At 38.8% G+C, this 15,753-nt stretch overlaps 1 protein-coding gene across 9 annotated transcripts in view; it reads left to right on the top strand.

The window, feature by feature from the left end:
- ptprt (protein tyrosine phosphatase receptor type T) overlaps positions 1-15,753 on the top strand; it is a 293,148-nt gene that overhangs the window by 52,866 nt on the left and 224,529 nt on the right. For all 9 annotated transcript variants that reach the window (XM_086150165.1, XM_086150164.1, XM_086150163.1 and 6 more), the window contains exons 3-4: positions 13,644-13,804; positions 14,229-14,339. In XM_086150165.1, coding sequence (XP_086006291.1) covers positions 13,644-13,804; positions 14,229-14,339 — 272 coding nt within the window. The remainder of the gene's footprint in view (positions 1-13,643; positions 13,805-14,228; positions 14,340-15,753) is intronic.

Raw genomic sequence — 15,753 nt, 5'->3', positions numbered from 1 at the left:
TATTGGTTCCAGAACAATAAAATTAAGGTTATGGAGAGGCCGGCCCAATCCCTGGACCTTAATTCAATAGGAAACTTGTGGGGTGACAACGAAAATGCTGTTTCTGAGGCAAAATCATGAGGTGCAGATGAATTATGGAAGGTCGTCAAATTATCCTGAGCTGGAATATCTGTTTACAGGTGCCAGAAGTTGGTCACCTCCATGCTGCACAGATGTGAAACAGTTCTCAAAAACAGTGGTTATATGACTAAATATTTGTTTACTGATTCACAGGAACATTTTACAGTTTTTTGAGTCAATATCTGAGTTTGTAATGAAAAATGCAGACACTGCTAATTTTTGAACAGCCCAATACCATTTTTTTTCTTCATTTTCTATACCAAATACCCATCTCAGAACCATATACATACATAAATTCATTTCATCCTTTTTTTTTTTCTTTTTTTTTGATTAGTAGGGTAGTGCTTGGTGAAGACGTATGTTTTTCAGCGCACGGCGATTTTACTTCGAAGTAAATTACTTTACTTTTCTAAAGTAATTAAAAAAGTGATTGTTTTTTCTTGGTGTTTTGATGTAAAATATAATTTGCAGTGTTCCCAATCTATTGAAATAAAAAAATGTAATATTTTGATCTTTACTCACATTTTAAAAAACAGAGCTATTATTTTGAACACAATTGTATATGTACCTCCTTGTACAAGTATTTGGTTAATAGATTAAGAGAAATTTATAGCTTTATTGTTTGTGAAGGTGTAAAAAAATTAAAGGTACAGATAGATAGTAAAATTCAATGCTTTTTTTAAGGTAAAAGTTTTCCTGTGTGTGTATGCTTTCACCTGTTCCAGAGATACCATATATATATGTGTGTGTGTGTGTATACGTGTTTGTATGTGTTTGCCCGTGCAGGTGATTCTATTACAAACAGGGTGAATTAATGATACAAATAACACCAATTTTTATTCGTAAAATGACATTTAACAACAAAGTACAATGTTAAGTCTCTTGTTAAAAAAAAGCCCTCAGAAAATATATGAAAACCCGCCTGAAGTGACAGAAACACACAAGTTTATGAGTCTTGTGTGTTTTTGACAACAGAAGAATCTGTGTTTTCCCAATGATGTACGACTCGAGCGCAGCATAATGGGAATATGAGAAATGATAATAAAGTTTAACATTGTTGTTCATGACACAGATTGATGAGACACTGAATTAAACAGTGGTTTTCTTGCTGGGATATTATTGTACACATGCACGCATGAACACACACACCCACCGTCTTGGCATTCACACCTAAGCATTGGGTGAATGGGCAGAAAAACAATTTGTGTAAACACTCAAACTTTCAGGCACAATTGCAACCTGCCTTTACATGCGCAGATGCCACACACACACACACACACACACAAACACACGTATATCCACGCACACAAGGACCTGTTATTCGGTTTCCATATATCACTGACTTTACGATTGCTCTCCAGTGTCCCCTGATCTCTTCCCTGTTGCATCGAACCTGCGGATAATTGGCTTTTTAACGACTTCTGCATTTCCACATTTTTCCCTGTGCGGTAATTCACGTCCTCAAGCCTCATTTGAGGAGTTACACCAAGAGGGGAGGGTACGAGGAAGGCGAGGAAGTACGAGACAAAGTGAACATTTGTTTCTTACCTCTGAAGTGATTTAGAGATATCATATTTTAGGGGTTTTGGTGGGTAAGTGGCTGAATAAAAAGTAATTTTGAAGGGACCAAAATAGAAATAATGGGATCTGCTTGATGAATGAGGCCGTCTCACTCGAAAAGCAAATAATGAAAGAAAGAAGCAAATAAACAAAAATGACACTCCGCTATGGCTGCACTGGCTTTTCCGGCATTGAATAAATATGGAACCAAAAAACAGAAATAGCTCGTGAAGCTTCTGCTTTTGTATTTATAGACCGAGAACTTCTTCAAAGATTTTCAAGGAAACTGTTTTCAGTGGATTTTTTGATTTAATTATCCATCTATTTTAAATAAAAAAAAGTGTAGGAGCACGAAACTCATTCAAAAACGACCTGAAATTCAACACAAAACAGATTCAGCAACACATTATTTCAGTTTTTTTGTTGTGTAGACGTAACTTACTGCACTGTCAACAAGTGATAGTAGAGAAATGTATGAGGTCATGGTTAGATTCTGTTACCAGAAGAGGTGCGCACCACTTCTCAGCTTCACATTCTTTCTTATTTCACACACACACACACACACACACACACACACACACACACACACACACACACACACACACGCTCACACGCAATGACTGATGAGATACCTGGAGGGAGGGGTGTTATCTATGCCCACAGTAGTCACATGCTCCTTCTTCGATCTCCTATAGGTCAAACTGTGACCCCGAACAGCAACGGCTTTTGGGATTTAAAGTCCCCACAGGTCAAATACGGCCCAGGGATTTAGTGTATTTAGTGACTTTTGTGGTGTGTCTGTACGTGTGTGTGTGTGACTTTTCTCTCCACCAGGACATAGAAAGGTTTTCCCTAAAGGCCTGATCAATAAGGCCGATCCTCCTGTCTTTTCCACCTTATTAGGAGGGGATTATAGCAGCTCAACAAAGGCCTGCAGGTGTGTGTGTGTGTGTGTGTGTGGTGTGTGTGTGTGAGTGTGTGTGTGTGTGTGTGTGTGTGTGTGTGTGTGTGTGTGTCGTTGAGTTAGAGAGCGAGAGAGAGAGGAACCCATCCATCCACTCTACATCTAATGGCAGAAAACTCAATGAAAAGCCTCCGAAGTCTGATTATGGATAAACGCGTTTCTGTGGTTGTATTTTTTCCCCGAACACGCTCATTTTATCAGTCTCTGACTTCAGATGAGGCTGGTTTTATCCTTGTCATCAGAAACTTTCTCAGAAGTTGCTGTCAAACAAATGATGAATAAAAACAGCAGCCTTTTCTCCCAGACGATTTGTCATATCAGTGAATCAAATTTCGCAAAATTCCATTTGCCAACTGTTTTGAAATCATTCATGAAATAAATGAGACCACTGGTCCCCAAACCAGGGCCGGGGGCCGGATACAGCATGCCTCCACATTTTGCCCGGCCCCTGAATGATACCAGAGATGCATTATGATTTTCTAATCATAATGCAAATAATAATACAAATATAAGTATAATGAAATCTACTGGGATAAAACCCAATAAAATAATACTGGTAGTGAAATCTGTTGTGCTGGGAGGTGTTGCCTGCTTGCTTTCTGTTTTTCACAGTGAATTTGATATGAGAGAGCTGCAAACAGTTGCGTCTACAAGAAAGTTAATGTTTCTTGGGCTTTTTTCCTTTGAAAAACTTGAAAAGGGTTATTTGTTTTTTATTTATTTCATTAATGGTGCTATTTATTTTGTTCATAATGTTGTTATTTATTTTCTGTTTTTTGTTTTTTTCCTGTCAAGATCCCAGAAAGGGTTCATTTTTGGTTATGTGTGGCTTTCTGGAAAACAATAAATGTCTAAGTTTAGACACTTCTGCGATCATCACACTTTTCGTTAGACTCTGGCCCGGCCCCCTGTTAGATAAGGGAAAAGTCATTTGGCCCACTCAGGAAAAAGTTTGGGACCCCTGAATTAGACCCTTTTAGTTTGCGAGTTCTCATTCCACATGATATATTTCTGCTAACTGGCTGAGCTTTTTGTTCTGTACATTTTTTTCTTCATACAGAGGTTCGGTCCATGCATCACGGTGGCAGAGTGTTTGCCCCGTCCGTACCGCCTCCCAGCAATAAGACCTCTGGTTCATTAATTAGATGTCTTTGTGCTACATCCCAATCATAGATAGACTGTGACATCACACACTGAAACTAAAACCAAGAAAATGATTCAGGTTTGTCGAAAGCAAAAAATGTTACATTCACCGACCTTGAAAACCCTGTGGTTACTCTTAGTTTTTCATATGTGAACAGTCTTTTTAACATGTTGCTCTAGGTGGAGTTGCCATTTGGTAAACATGGTTCGTTGGTGCTGACACATGTTTATCATCACAGTGTGTTTTCTGTTCATTCAAAGTTTTCGTACTTTCATGATGTTTTGGCTTGTTGGGATCCAAAATAGCGAGTGTGGTAAATGTTTACATTGTAACGATGATGAGTTGCAGCATGAGCAAAGGAACTTGGATGCGTGTACATTATATCCGATAGCCTTCGTTTTCAATACCTTTGTCCTGCATTCACATGAACCGACAGAACAAGAGCGTAACTGCAAGTGGTGTGTAACTGGAGATGATCACCTTTTTTTTTTTTCTTTTTCAATCCATTAGCTGGTTGATGTGTGTGAGGGTCAATTGTGAAAATGATCGATACAACCAGCAGCTGACAGTGGTTTTGAAAATCTCAGCAGGAGAATGGAGTTTCCTGTATTGTAAAGGAACGGGAAACTTTTCCCATGTTTTGCTCTCCTGATGTTTTTTGGAAAAAGACACCCTAAATCGAATCCGCCCACTACTTGTAGCCTTCAGTTTCACTCTAATTCTGGCCAAGTCTTTTTCCTTCTCTGTGCTTTGAGACAGAAAAGTTATTAACCTGTAAAAATGTTGCGTTATATCTTGGCCAAGCAATTAAGGCTGGCTTGACTTAATGAAAGCCAGTAAAACAAGTCAAGTGATTTTTATTTTATTTTACTCTTTTTTTTTTATAAGGAGAATGTTTTTCGAGCTGCAAGGAAATGGAGCATTTGCAGCCCATCAAGCTTTATCAGCCAATAAAACACCATCAATGACGCTTTATGGGGATGATCCTGCGATTTCCTCGTGCTCTCCAGACAATTTGGCTGAAATAAACGGTGGCGGTTCACATTAATGAACAGGGCGATGATGCTGCTCTGTAAATCCAGGCAGCAGATTAATCTCTGCTTTACCCATCTGAGGCATTTAGATTAATTTTATTTACTTATTTACTAATTTATAGTACAAACATATACTGATTAAAAAGGGAATATCTCAATATATTTAAGGGCCATGCCTTCAGAGGGAGGCTCCCTTTGTCGGAGAGTAAATGCTGCATATCTTGTCCCCACGCTTTAATTATGTTGTTGCCACAAGTTATGTATCTGCCAATGTCTAGCTTTTGTGATATAAATTCAAGTTTCTAATGTCAATTCTCTCAGTAATGAGGTTCATATAATCCATCCATTCATCCGTCGTCTCCTGCTTATCTTGTACTCAGGGTCGCCCTCAGTGGTCATCGGGCGTCAATCGCAGGGCCACATATTCAGATGGAAACCAGAGAACATGCAAACTCCACACAGAACAGTCCCTTGTTGGAATTTTCTTTTTTAATTAACAAATATATATACACAGCAAATCTATTTAGCCAAGGGAAACACCAAGCCCTTCCTGCTGTGAGGCCCAAGAACTAACCACTGTGCCATCGTGCCCCCGTTAAGATAAGCTGTCCTCCATATTCTACCCTAATCTCAATGAAAGTCCCCACATGTGCTCCAATAATTACACTTAAAACTATTATTCATGTTGGTAATGTAACCAATTCGATCCCTTAAAGAGTCCATATATTGACATTAGGTCTTGGGGAGGGTCAACAGTGAGGAAAGAAATGTTCCCTGAATGCAACACTTCTTCTTGCAGAACATAGCGTTTCTTCTCCCACAGGAGATTAAAATGTTCCGTGAGAAATGTTTTAAACATCTTTATCTCATTTCATCTAAATTCCTTGGCCTCTTGTTTTTGGTCTCACTTTCATCCTTTTCATTTAGATGTTTCTGCGTGGCCTAATATAAAAAAAGAAAGAAAGAAAGAAAAAGCCCACCAGTTTCCAGGTCTATCTGTCTTCGATAACATCCTAGCCCTCATGTTTGCCTTGTGGACATGTAAAATTACTCCAATAAAGAGCCCAAACACAGAAAAAGGGCTAATAGAGTATTAAAATCGGTTTAATTTGTACTATAATGGTAAATAGTAAGAAGTGTGTGTGTGTCTGTGTGCAAATGGAGGTGTGTGTGTATGTGTGACTGTCTTTATGTATGTGTGTGTGTGTGTCAGGTGGGTGTTGTCTCTCCTCCCTTGCCTTGAAAGTAGTTTTTGAAATGATTATGGAAACAAGTAATGAATTACCCGGGAATTCAAGGACAAAACTAGAAAGCCATCACGAAAAGACCAGAAAAATAGCAAGGAGATGAAAACCATCAAGACATTTCTGAAAAACCAGAAAGAACATCGTCTGTAAACGACCTTAACACTCGTTCATTTATTGCCTCGGGAGTCAGCGAGGAAAATAAGTGGTGAATTTAACTCAAATTGAGCAGAGATCATCAAGAAAGAAATGCGAGCCATTATTGTTGATGTGCAAACGCCTGGATTTTGCTTTCAGAGCAAGCCAGAGGGAGGGAGAAAAGCTATTCGAGCAAAATTTAATATAGTCCTATTGAACTAAATTGAATACAGTGATTGTGTGTGTATATGTATGTATGTGTACACACCCGTGGAAATGGTTTCTGTAATGATTTTTCATTGGTTTAAATGCTATTGGTTGTTTTGTGTTATTTGTACAAATGACAAAAACAGAAATGTTGCCACCCCTCCAGAAGAGAGAAAAAAAGGAATTTAGGCCAAAAACAAGAAATAAAGCAGTTTACGTGGAAAATATGATTACTCCTATATTATGCAGTATTTCTCATTGTGTTTTCAATGGTTTTTCATCCAGACACAGATCAGGGACATTGTCTTACTTGAAAATCACTCGGAAATAATTGGATATTTAGTTGCAAATTTCCAGTTTTTCAGTTTATCAAGGTAACGATAAAAAAAAAAAAGTAAAAATCAAAATGATTTTGTTTTAATAAAATTCAAAATAAAAAAACTATTTATATCCTAATAAAAACATTGAGTAATTATCTACATATGGGAGCAGATAGAATAATAATAATAATAAGTAACAGTCCAGAAGTGATAAGACAGGAGTTAAACAAGTCAGTCATACCTGTGACTTAAAGAAGATAAGTTGACAACTATTACTATTATTACTAAGAGTTATATTATCCATCCATCCATCTTCCACCGCTTATCCGAAGTTGGGTCGCAGGGACAGCAGTTGGAGCAGGGAGGCCCAGACCTCTCTCTCCCCAGTCACAAAGTCCAGCTCTTCTGGAGGGATCCCATGGCGTTCCCAGGCCAGCCTAGAGAGATAGTCCTTCCAGCGTGTCCTGAGTCTTCTTCGTGGCCTCCTCCTAGATGGACATGTTCGGAATACCTCCCACAGGAGGCGTCCAGGAGGCCAGGGACCAGATGTCCGAGCCACCTCATCTGGCTCCTCTCTATGCGGAGGAGCAGGGTCTCTACTCTGAGCCCCTCCCAGACGGCCGAACTTCTCACCTGATCTCTAAGGGAGAGTCCAGCCACCCTGCGGAGAAAACTAATTTCAGCCACTAGTATCCGTGACCTCCTTGTTTCAGTCACTACCCAAAGGTCGTGACCATACGTGAGGGCCGAAACGTAGATCGACCGGTGAATGGAGAGCTTCGCCTTCTGGCTCAGTCCCCTCGTCACCAAAACAGATCAATACAGTACGCATCACTGCAGACACTGTACCGATAATAAGAATAAGAATAAGAATTATTGTCTATACATCAATCAAAAATAAATACTAAAAGAAAAAAAGAAAACCTTTAAATAGTTTTGAATTGTTTTGACAAAATAAAAGCACTAGGTGGATATGAATAAATAAATAAATACATAAATGAAACTTCTCTCGAAAGGCTCCAAACAAAATTCTGGAGGAGAACAAGGTCAGCGCTATAGTTGAGACATGAAAGTCGGGTTTTCAGCAAAGCAGAAAAGAGTCTGAGACTAAATGCCTTTTCAGTAGATCAATTACATCATCAGAAACAAAACACTCAGAACCACCATGTGCTTTCAACGTCTCCTCGGGGGACCCTTCCTCGTCTATGTCGCTTTTAAATCTTCCTTTCATTTTTTTTTTCTCATCGGGTGTTTTGTGAGTGTCGTCGTTTGGAGCAAGACGTCCTCGGCGTGCACTGGAAGATCTAACGCTCTTGCATTTGTAATGTTGGATGAGGAGTGTTTGAAGCGAAGGTGTGGTCTGACGGCGGCTGCATGTCCACATGTGGCCCGGAAATGTCTGTCATGTGTTTTATTTTTATGTTTTATCTCAAAGTTGTTTTTCCATTTCATTTTTCATATATTTGTCTTTTTCTCGTCTTTTTTTAAGCAAGGGATATAAGATGCGGGTGAATTTCATCTGAATGAAAATGATTTCATCTTGACTTTATTTGATTTTTTTTCACTTTCCTTGGATGAGTGTACTTATACCATCCCGGTCTTTATTACAGGATTTGAGCTAATCCCGCGTGAATCACTTAAAAAAAAGAAAGAACAGTGCAAAGGAGGTAGAGGGCCCACATGGTCAAAGCAGGTGGCCGGAATTGGAAACAGTTGAAGGGGCGCCCCAACTTGCTGGTGAATCTTAGCATGCTAGCAGGCCACACACGTAACCCGCCACTCCTTGATGTTTTTATGGATGTGATGCCAGACAAACTTTGAACACACCAACTTTACGGATGCCTGAACTCCTGGGTGCTAGAGGGAGTCAACCAGGTCCAAACCACGACGGACTGGAACCACTTGGCGGGGACGGCCAGTAGAGATGTTGCAGAGGAGGGCGAGACTACCTCCCTGCAAAACCACATCCTCCAGTTTGAGGCCAGAGCGCATTGATTCCGGGGAGAGGACATGTGAGTCTCTGGGCTGGTCAGCGGCCATCGCGGAGAAATCTACCCCGATGTGCACGGGCGCAACAAACACATGTGACAGGCATGTAGCAACAGGGTTGGACATCCCATCCACATGCTGAAAGTCCGTTGTTGCAAGTCCTAGCTGCAAGGTGGTGCTGCTAGCGAGCGCATCACGTCAGGGTCACCAAATTGGTGACTAACAACAAACTTCTGGACCTAAACCACGTTCAGCCCCCAGTCGGGTGAGAGGCCACGCCCCTTAGTGTCCTCCACAACATATATATGCATAAATAATAACAATTCCAATGAGAATGCGTTTTAGTAATACAGGACTGTCTCAGAAAAATTACAATATTGTGATAAAGTTATTTATCTTCTGTAATGCAATTAAAATAACAAAAAATACTTTTTCACGATATTCTAATATTTTGAGATAAGATTTTTGAGTTGTCTGAAGATGTAAACCATAATCAGCAATATTAGAATAATAAACGGCTTGCAATATTTCAGTTGATTTGTGATGAATCCAGAATGTATGACATTTTTGTTTTTATAATTGCATTACAGAAGAACTTTATCACAATATTCTAATTTTCTGAGACAGTCCTGTATATGACATAAATGTCCAATCGTCTAAATGAATAACAAATCAACACAATATATGATAAAAAAATTCTTTAAAATCATTGACAATTGTTCCAAAATGTTAAATAAGACATTCGCTCAAACTGGAGAACAATTAACATGAATATGATGATGACTGTGAAAATCTAGATAATCAATAAAGTACTTTCTTTTGGTTATTACCTTAAAATTGCAGAGAAATTAACTCAAAATGAGTATTAAATTGGCTAAAGAATGGGATTTGTTAGGATTAAAAATAGGAAGTGATCTTGGTTTTAGGTGTAAATTGATGTTGCCATCACAGCAAACGCTCTCGAAGAAACAGGTCATGAAGAGGATGACCACACAAAGTGCAGGGTGTGTTTATACACACACACACACACACACACACACACACACACACACACACACACACACACACACACACACACACACATTCACACATCTGTTTGTGGGTCCATTACCCATTCAGGACACTGAACATATGGGTTCGTGTATGTGTTCCTGTGTATGAGACCTAAGGGGGGTCTGGATGAACTAAATGCATGAAATGGGCTGAAAAGAAAGGCTACTTGTTTTTAGACTTCACTGATTCCATTTCTCATATCTTTTCATGATGATGAAGATGAAGATGAGTCATTGTGTTTTGTCATCCAGATAAAGTCACATTTGTGCTACAGCTGATGCTCCTGTTTGTTTGCCTGTTCGTACCCTCTGTGTCCCACTCTCACTCATGCATTTTTACATACAGAAATAAAAATGCGTCCCAGGGTTGACCTTTGAGGAGCCCTGGCTTTAAAAAAAGAAAATGACTAGCTGTTATTGGAAGAAACAGAGAAAAATAAACTCAATCTGATTGGTCCCTCTGATTGGTAACATGTTCATTTTTATAATCCTGTTGTAGCAGCTAGATTTGCCTAGAGCACATAGGTTTGCATGTGTGTATCCATCTGTGTGTGTGTGAGACATACACACATACTGCCCACTCACACTTGTAAGACAGTGACACACATACACCCCACTCACTCAGTTTCAACTCAAATATAGTGACACGATATACTTAACTACTCTTATTGGATATCACGCAAAGAGACAAGCAAAAGTATAAACACACAGATTGAATTGTCATAGAGTGTTGACAACGCAGATGTTGTTGATCTGTCGTTCTCTTAAAATTATCCAGCAGGTAAATATATAAAACACAGCTCATCCTGTCTCTTTCCCACACTTGTCCTCTCCATCGAAGTACTGAATACTTTCGTTTACAGCTGGAGGCAAAATGTTTTTACTCAAAGGCACATTGACAGCTGAATTAGGCTTCTGCTGTTCTCACATACTGTATTTGTCAATACTTTCCTAAAGAAAAGCACAGACTTCCAAATTATCAGTGGTTTGTCTCCTGTCCTTTGTCGCAGCAAGGGTGTTGACCCACTTGTCTTCATTGCCCGTGTGTCTTTTTTGAGGGTGAGCGTACGTGCGCGCGTGTGTGTGTGTGTGTGGTAGCATGGTTGACAGGCTCATCAGTTTTAGTTATGTTAACTGGCAACCGCTCTCTGACCTCACAGCTGAGGGAATAATGCATAGTGTGAGAGTGCCCTATGAAATAGAGAAATTACCTTTAAATAGGCAAAAATGTTTCAAATGATGAAGGATGTAAAAAAAAATATATATAAAGAACCGACTTAAATGATGCCCAGGCATCAAAATTTATTTAATTATTTAGTTTATATTTTTCATGCACAGGAGTTTAGTCACGGTCAGTTTATTCCAAAGAGCCTCAGACCCCGAGCGAAGAAAATTATTCTCCTCAAATAAGCCATTATCACATAATTTTAGATAAAACAAATCCCTTTAGGAAAGAAACACAGCAACTAATGTGTGTGTGTTTTAGTGGCTGAGAATGTACGAATACTGGGGTAGCATGCAAAATTTCAGGATTTTATTTGACAAATGTTAGGTGTTTTTCACACACGCACGCACGCACGCACGCACGCACGCACGCACGCGCACACAGACACACAGAATATATGTATTTATTAATTTGTCTAATTCATGTTTAGTTCAAGGCCTCCCGTTCTAATAACTCATTTTGAATCTAAACTTACTTGATGTTTCATCCTCAACAGGTTAAAAAAAAAGGAAAAAGAAATCCATTTTCCCCCATTCAGAAAGACAACCAAAAACCAAAAACATTGAAGTCTGGACATGAATCATTGCATGGTCCTCACAAGTCCAGTGACACCAGTACAGGAACGTGTTCTTTTTTTATCTGAAACTCAAGCTTTCTAACTAGTTGGTTTTAAAGTCTGTTCTTTTTTTTTTTTTTCTCCACAAAAGTCACTGCACTGCCCTTTGGAGAGAAAATGCCACCACATAAAAACTCATGACGAGCCCGGCCGACTCAGTCAACCAGTGAGAGCATTCGGTTGAATTCTAACTGCATCTGAGGTTTAATGGATATCTTTGTGCAGTATCTGTGGACGCAATTCATCTGTGGAGTTTTTTTTTGTTTTGGCTACTTATTTCTCTTTTTTTAAAAATCCCAGCTGTTTTTAATTTTCATATAAAAACTCTAATTTTAAATTTTAAGCCTGAAATTAGTAATTTGGTGTCAGGGATTTGGGGTCAAAGGTTGAGAACCAATCTAATTGTAGACCACAGTTATCAAGAACAGACAATTGAAACTAAAGAAAGAACAACATAATATAAAGACGTATTGAGCATCTGTATGAATATGTTCGTGTATAAATATTGGGATAAACTTGCAAACTGGCCAGGTCGTACCCTGCCTCTCGCCCAATTACAGCTGGGGTAGGCTTCAACATCCCTGGGACCTGAGCAGGAAAAAAAGGAAAATAATGGATGGATGGAAGATTTATAAACATGTACATGTGCTAAGAAATTTGGTTGTATTCATATTACAAGTTGTAAACATAAAGCAAATGTGTAAACGTCAAACAATCCATGGTCCACCTGAAAAAAAACACGGCTAGATACTTTCGAGACTGAGTTGCATGTGTGCGTCTTGGATGTGCATGTTTTGCTTGGATTTGAACGTAACTGTGAAATTTGTTACATGATTACAAACTATCTCCCCAGACTTTGCCATATCCTTTTATATTGTAACATATATCATAAATAACAGTTGCATAGATCGTGGATGACAGTTCCTAATATTGCCAAATGCTGTACCCTGTTTGTCCTTCAGAATATATTAAAAATTATGCCACCTACCCACCACACACACATGCACAGACAAACGTGCTGTTGATTCAGTGTCTGTCCTCTTCAGTAACTTCCATCTATGTCCTCCTGTGGCAGGCGTCCAAATGGCGCCACTCGACCAATAAAAGCTCCATCCTAAGCCATAAAGCAGAGACTAAAACATACTTAAAATGCACGTCGACACAGAAAATGTGTTTTATGTCATGGTTCAGAACCTCCGGGGTGGGCTGACATTAACATGCTGATTTACAATGCATCTGACTTAAAGAGTCAGGACGTTTCTTTGTTTTTTTTTTTTTTTTTTTTTTACACAGCCGATGAAAAAAATAGTTGGAGCTCTGATCTGCTTCAGAGGGGAAACAGTAAAATTGCTCCTGGATTGAAGTGACGAATGGTGATGAAGAGAATCAGTTAATAAAAGGGATGTTACTGGAGTCTTTTCACAGTCAGATAAAGTTACATTTCAACTCTTTCCACTAAAGCATTTCAGTCAGTTTTTTTTTTTTCTTATTTTGGTTTGAAACAATAATTTGATTGAATAGCAAGAACAACAATTCAGAAGATGAGATGCTGTATCAAGTTTTTTTTTTCACATTACTATATATGGCAAAGTTTTATCTTGGTTTTTTTCGGTTAACTGGCTTTTTAGGCATTTTTTCATTTTTGAGGTCATTCTGCTGAATCTTGTGCTTTTTTATAGTTTATTAACATTACTTTGATTTTCAAGATTTTTATATTTTTTTTTTTCTGATTTTGATTTATATTATTTTTTACTCAGGCTGTTAAATTATACATTTTTTATCAATTTCCTCTGGCCTTCAAATAATTTTTTTACAAAATAAAGAAAGGTTGCTCTTGCGATTATCATGGGCTTGTAAATCCTGGTTTCTCGTAATTGATCAAGAATTTATTCCGTATCTATATTTCCAGCTTTTGAAATTATCATTCACTGCCTTCTGTTTTCAAATTTCCTGGAGCTTGAAATTGAAACTGTTCACATTCTAACCATCCTCCGCCCTCTTTCTCTTCCTCTTCATCCTCCCTCCTCCAGGCTCTTTCATGGTGGTGAATGCATCAGGTCGAGCGTCGGGTCAAAAGGCCCACCTGTACATGCCTACTCTGAAGGAGAACGACACCCATTGCATTGACTTTCTGTACTCACTGTCGAGCAGAGATGGAGCCAGTCCAGGGACCCTGAACGTCTACATCAAGGTGTGTGTTTGTGTGTGATAACTACTGTCTATTACCCTGCCTGACATCACATTATATACTTGTTTGTGTCAAGTGACCCAATCACAGCTCCCCATCAAAATAAATGGAGGTCCGGCCCCCTCCACCTTGGTTCAATCATACATCCATGGTTTATTAATTTGTTTGTTTGTTTATTCATTTATATTTTCACAAAACAAATTCAAGCAAACATATTTCCGCATGTGATTTACACAATGATAGTATAATATTCGTACCTGTATGTATTTATGTATGTATGTATGTATGTATCTAATATATTTATATATATAAATAGAAATGTATATATCTAATTTTTTTCCTGTTTTTTCTCATTTTTGACCAATAACCAAATATAGCCTTGCTTATAAAATCTAAAGAATTTCTTATCTGGTCCTCCATCCTGCAGGTGAATGGTGGCGCTCAGGGCAACCCAGTATGGAACACCTCCGACGCCGTCACTGAGGGCTGGGTGAAGGCCGAACTGGCCATTTCGACTTTCTGGCCTGACTCTTATGAGGTAACACACACACACACACACACACACACACACACACACAAATATTGAAACATAAAAAAAAATCCTGATCAGAATATTATAATCCTCAAAATAAGGCATTCATTCAATTTGTTGAGGCTTTTGCCTTAGAACTATGGGTTTTGCACAGTTTTTTATGCAAATTTAACTTTTTTTTCAAGGTTTATCCAAATGGTGTGATGACTCCTCTTCTTCTTTCTTTTTTTTAGTAATGTTGTGCTTCAAGCACATTTTTGCTTTTTACATCTCAATTGTGAAAAACATTTTTGGGGGGGGGGGTTCTATTTTTGTGCTGTAAATGTTCTCAGTCAATAGGAGTCAAAGAAGTCATGTTTGTCAATCTTGAGAGACCTTCACTGATGGTGTTTTCCAACTCAACCTTTCACTATGTACAACACAATGGCGAGATTGGTCCTAAAACAGCTCAACACACACTTTACAGATCAACAACCTTGCAACTCCTGCCCAACATTACATATAATAGTGCGCTCTTTAACGTCCCAAAGCCTCTTGGATGATAGTAGGAATGTCCTCGAGGAAAGAAACGATTTCGAGGTGCCTCTATGGGATTTAAAATGATAGTTTCTATCACATTTTGGCTATATCCCTTGTGATTTATGCTTAATTCATCCATCCATCCATCTTCTGTCACTTATACTGCACTCAGGGTCGTGGGAGAGGCTGGAGCCTATCCCAGCTGTCATTGAGGCAGGGTTCTCCCCGGACTGGTCATCAGTCAGTGGCAGGGCCACATGCAAAGACAGAAAACATTCACTCTCGCACTCATTCGGTGCAATTTTCCCAAATTTTTCCAATTAACCTGCTGCATGTTTTCTGAATGCGGGAGGAAACCGGAGAACCTAGAGGAAACCCACGCTTACACGGATAGAACATACAAACTCCACACAGAAAGGTCCCCTTGTAGGAATTTAACAAGGGCCCTTCATTCTGTGAGGCCGAAGTGCTAAATACTGCCATGGTTAATTTGAAAGATTTGAAAGAAAAAGAAAAAGAAAAAAATGTTTGTAGTGAATATCATATCAATAGCAACCCTCAGTTTCAGACCCCTAAGTTCACATCCTCTGATTTCTCTGAAGAGGATAAACATCTGTAATTACAGGGCTCTATGAAAACAGCGTGTGTCACCTTTCCCATCTTTACTTATTTGACATAATGATATTTTCTGACCAAAATTAAACATTTGCCTTTCAATGTCATGTATACATTTTGACAGGTTGGCTTGAATTAAAGATGGAAGGGATTAGTAATATTTAAACATTTATAGATATATCATTCTCCACATGCAAGCATGTGCTTCCCCCATCTTACACTTTATCTTCTTTTTTTTTTTTTTTTTAAGGCAGTGTTTCTCAGCCTCGGTGCACATTAGTGCACC

This window comes from Fistularia commersonii, chromosome 7 (genome assembly GCF_037954325.1).
Source record: "Fistularia commersonii isolate RoL2024-O1a breed Wild chromosome 7, RoL_Fcom_v1.0, whole genome shotgun sequence".
NCBI lineage: Eukaryota > Metazoa > Chordata > Actinopteri > Syngnathiformes > Fistulariidae > Fistularia > Fistularia commersonii.
The sequence above is the reverse complement of the archived record's forward strand: the minus strand, read 5'-3'. Positions and strand labels throughout refer to the sequence as shown.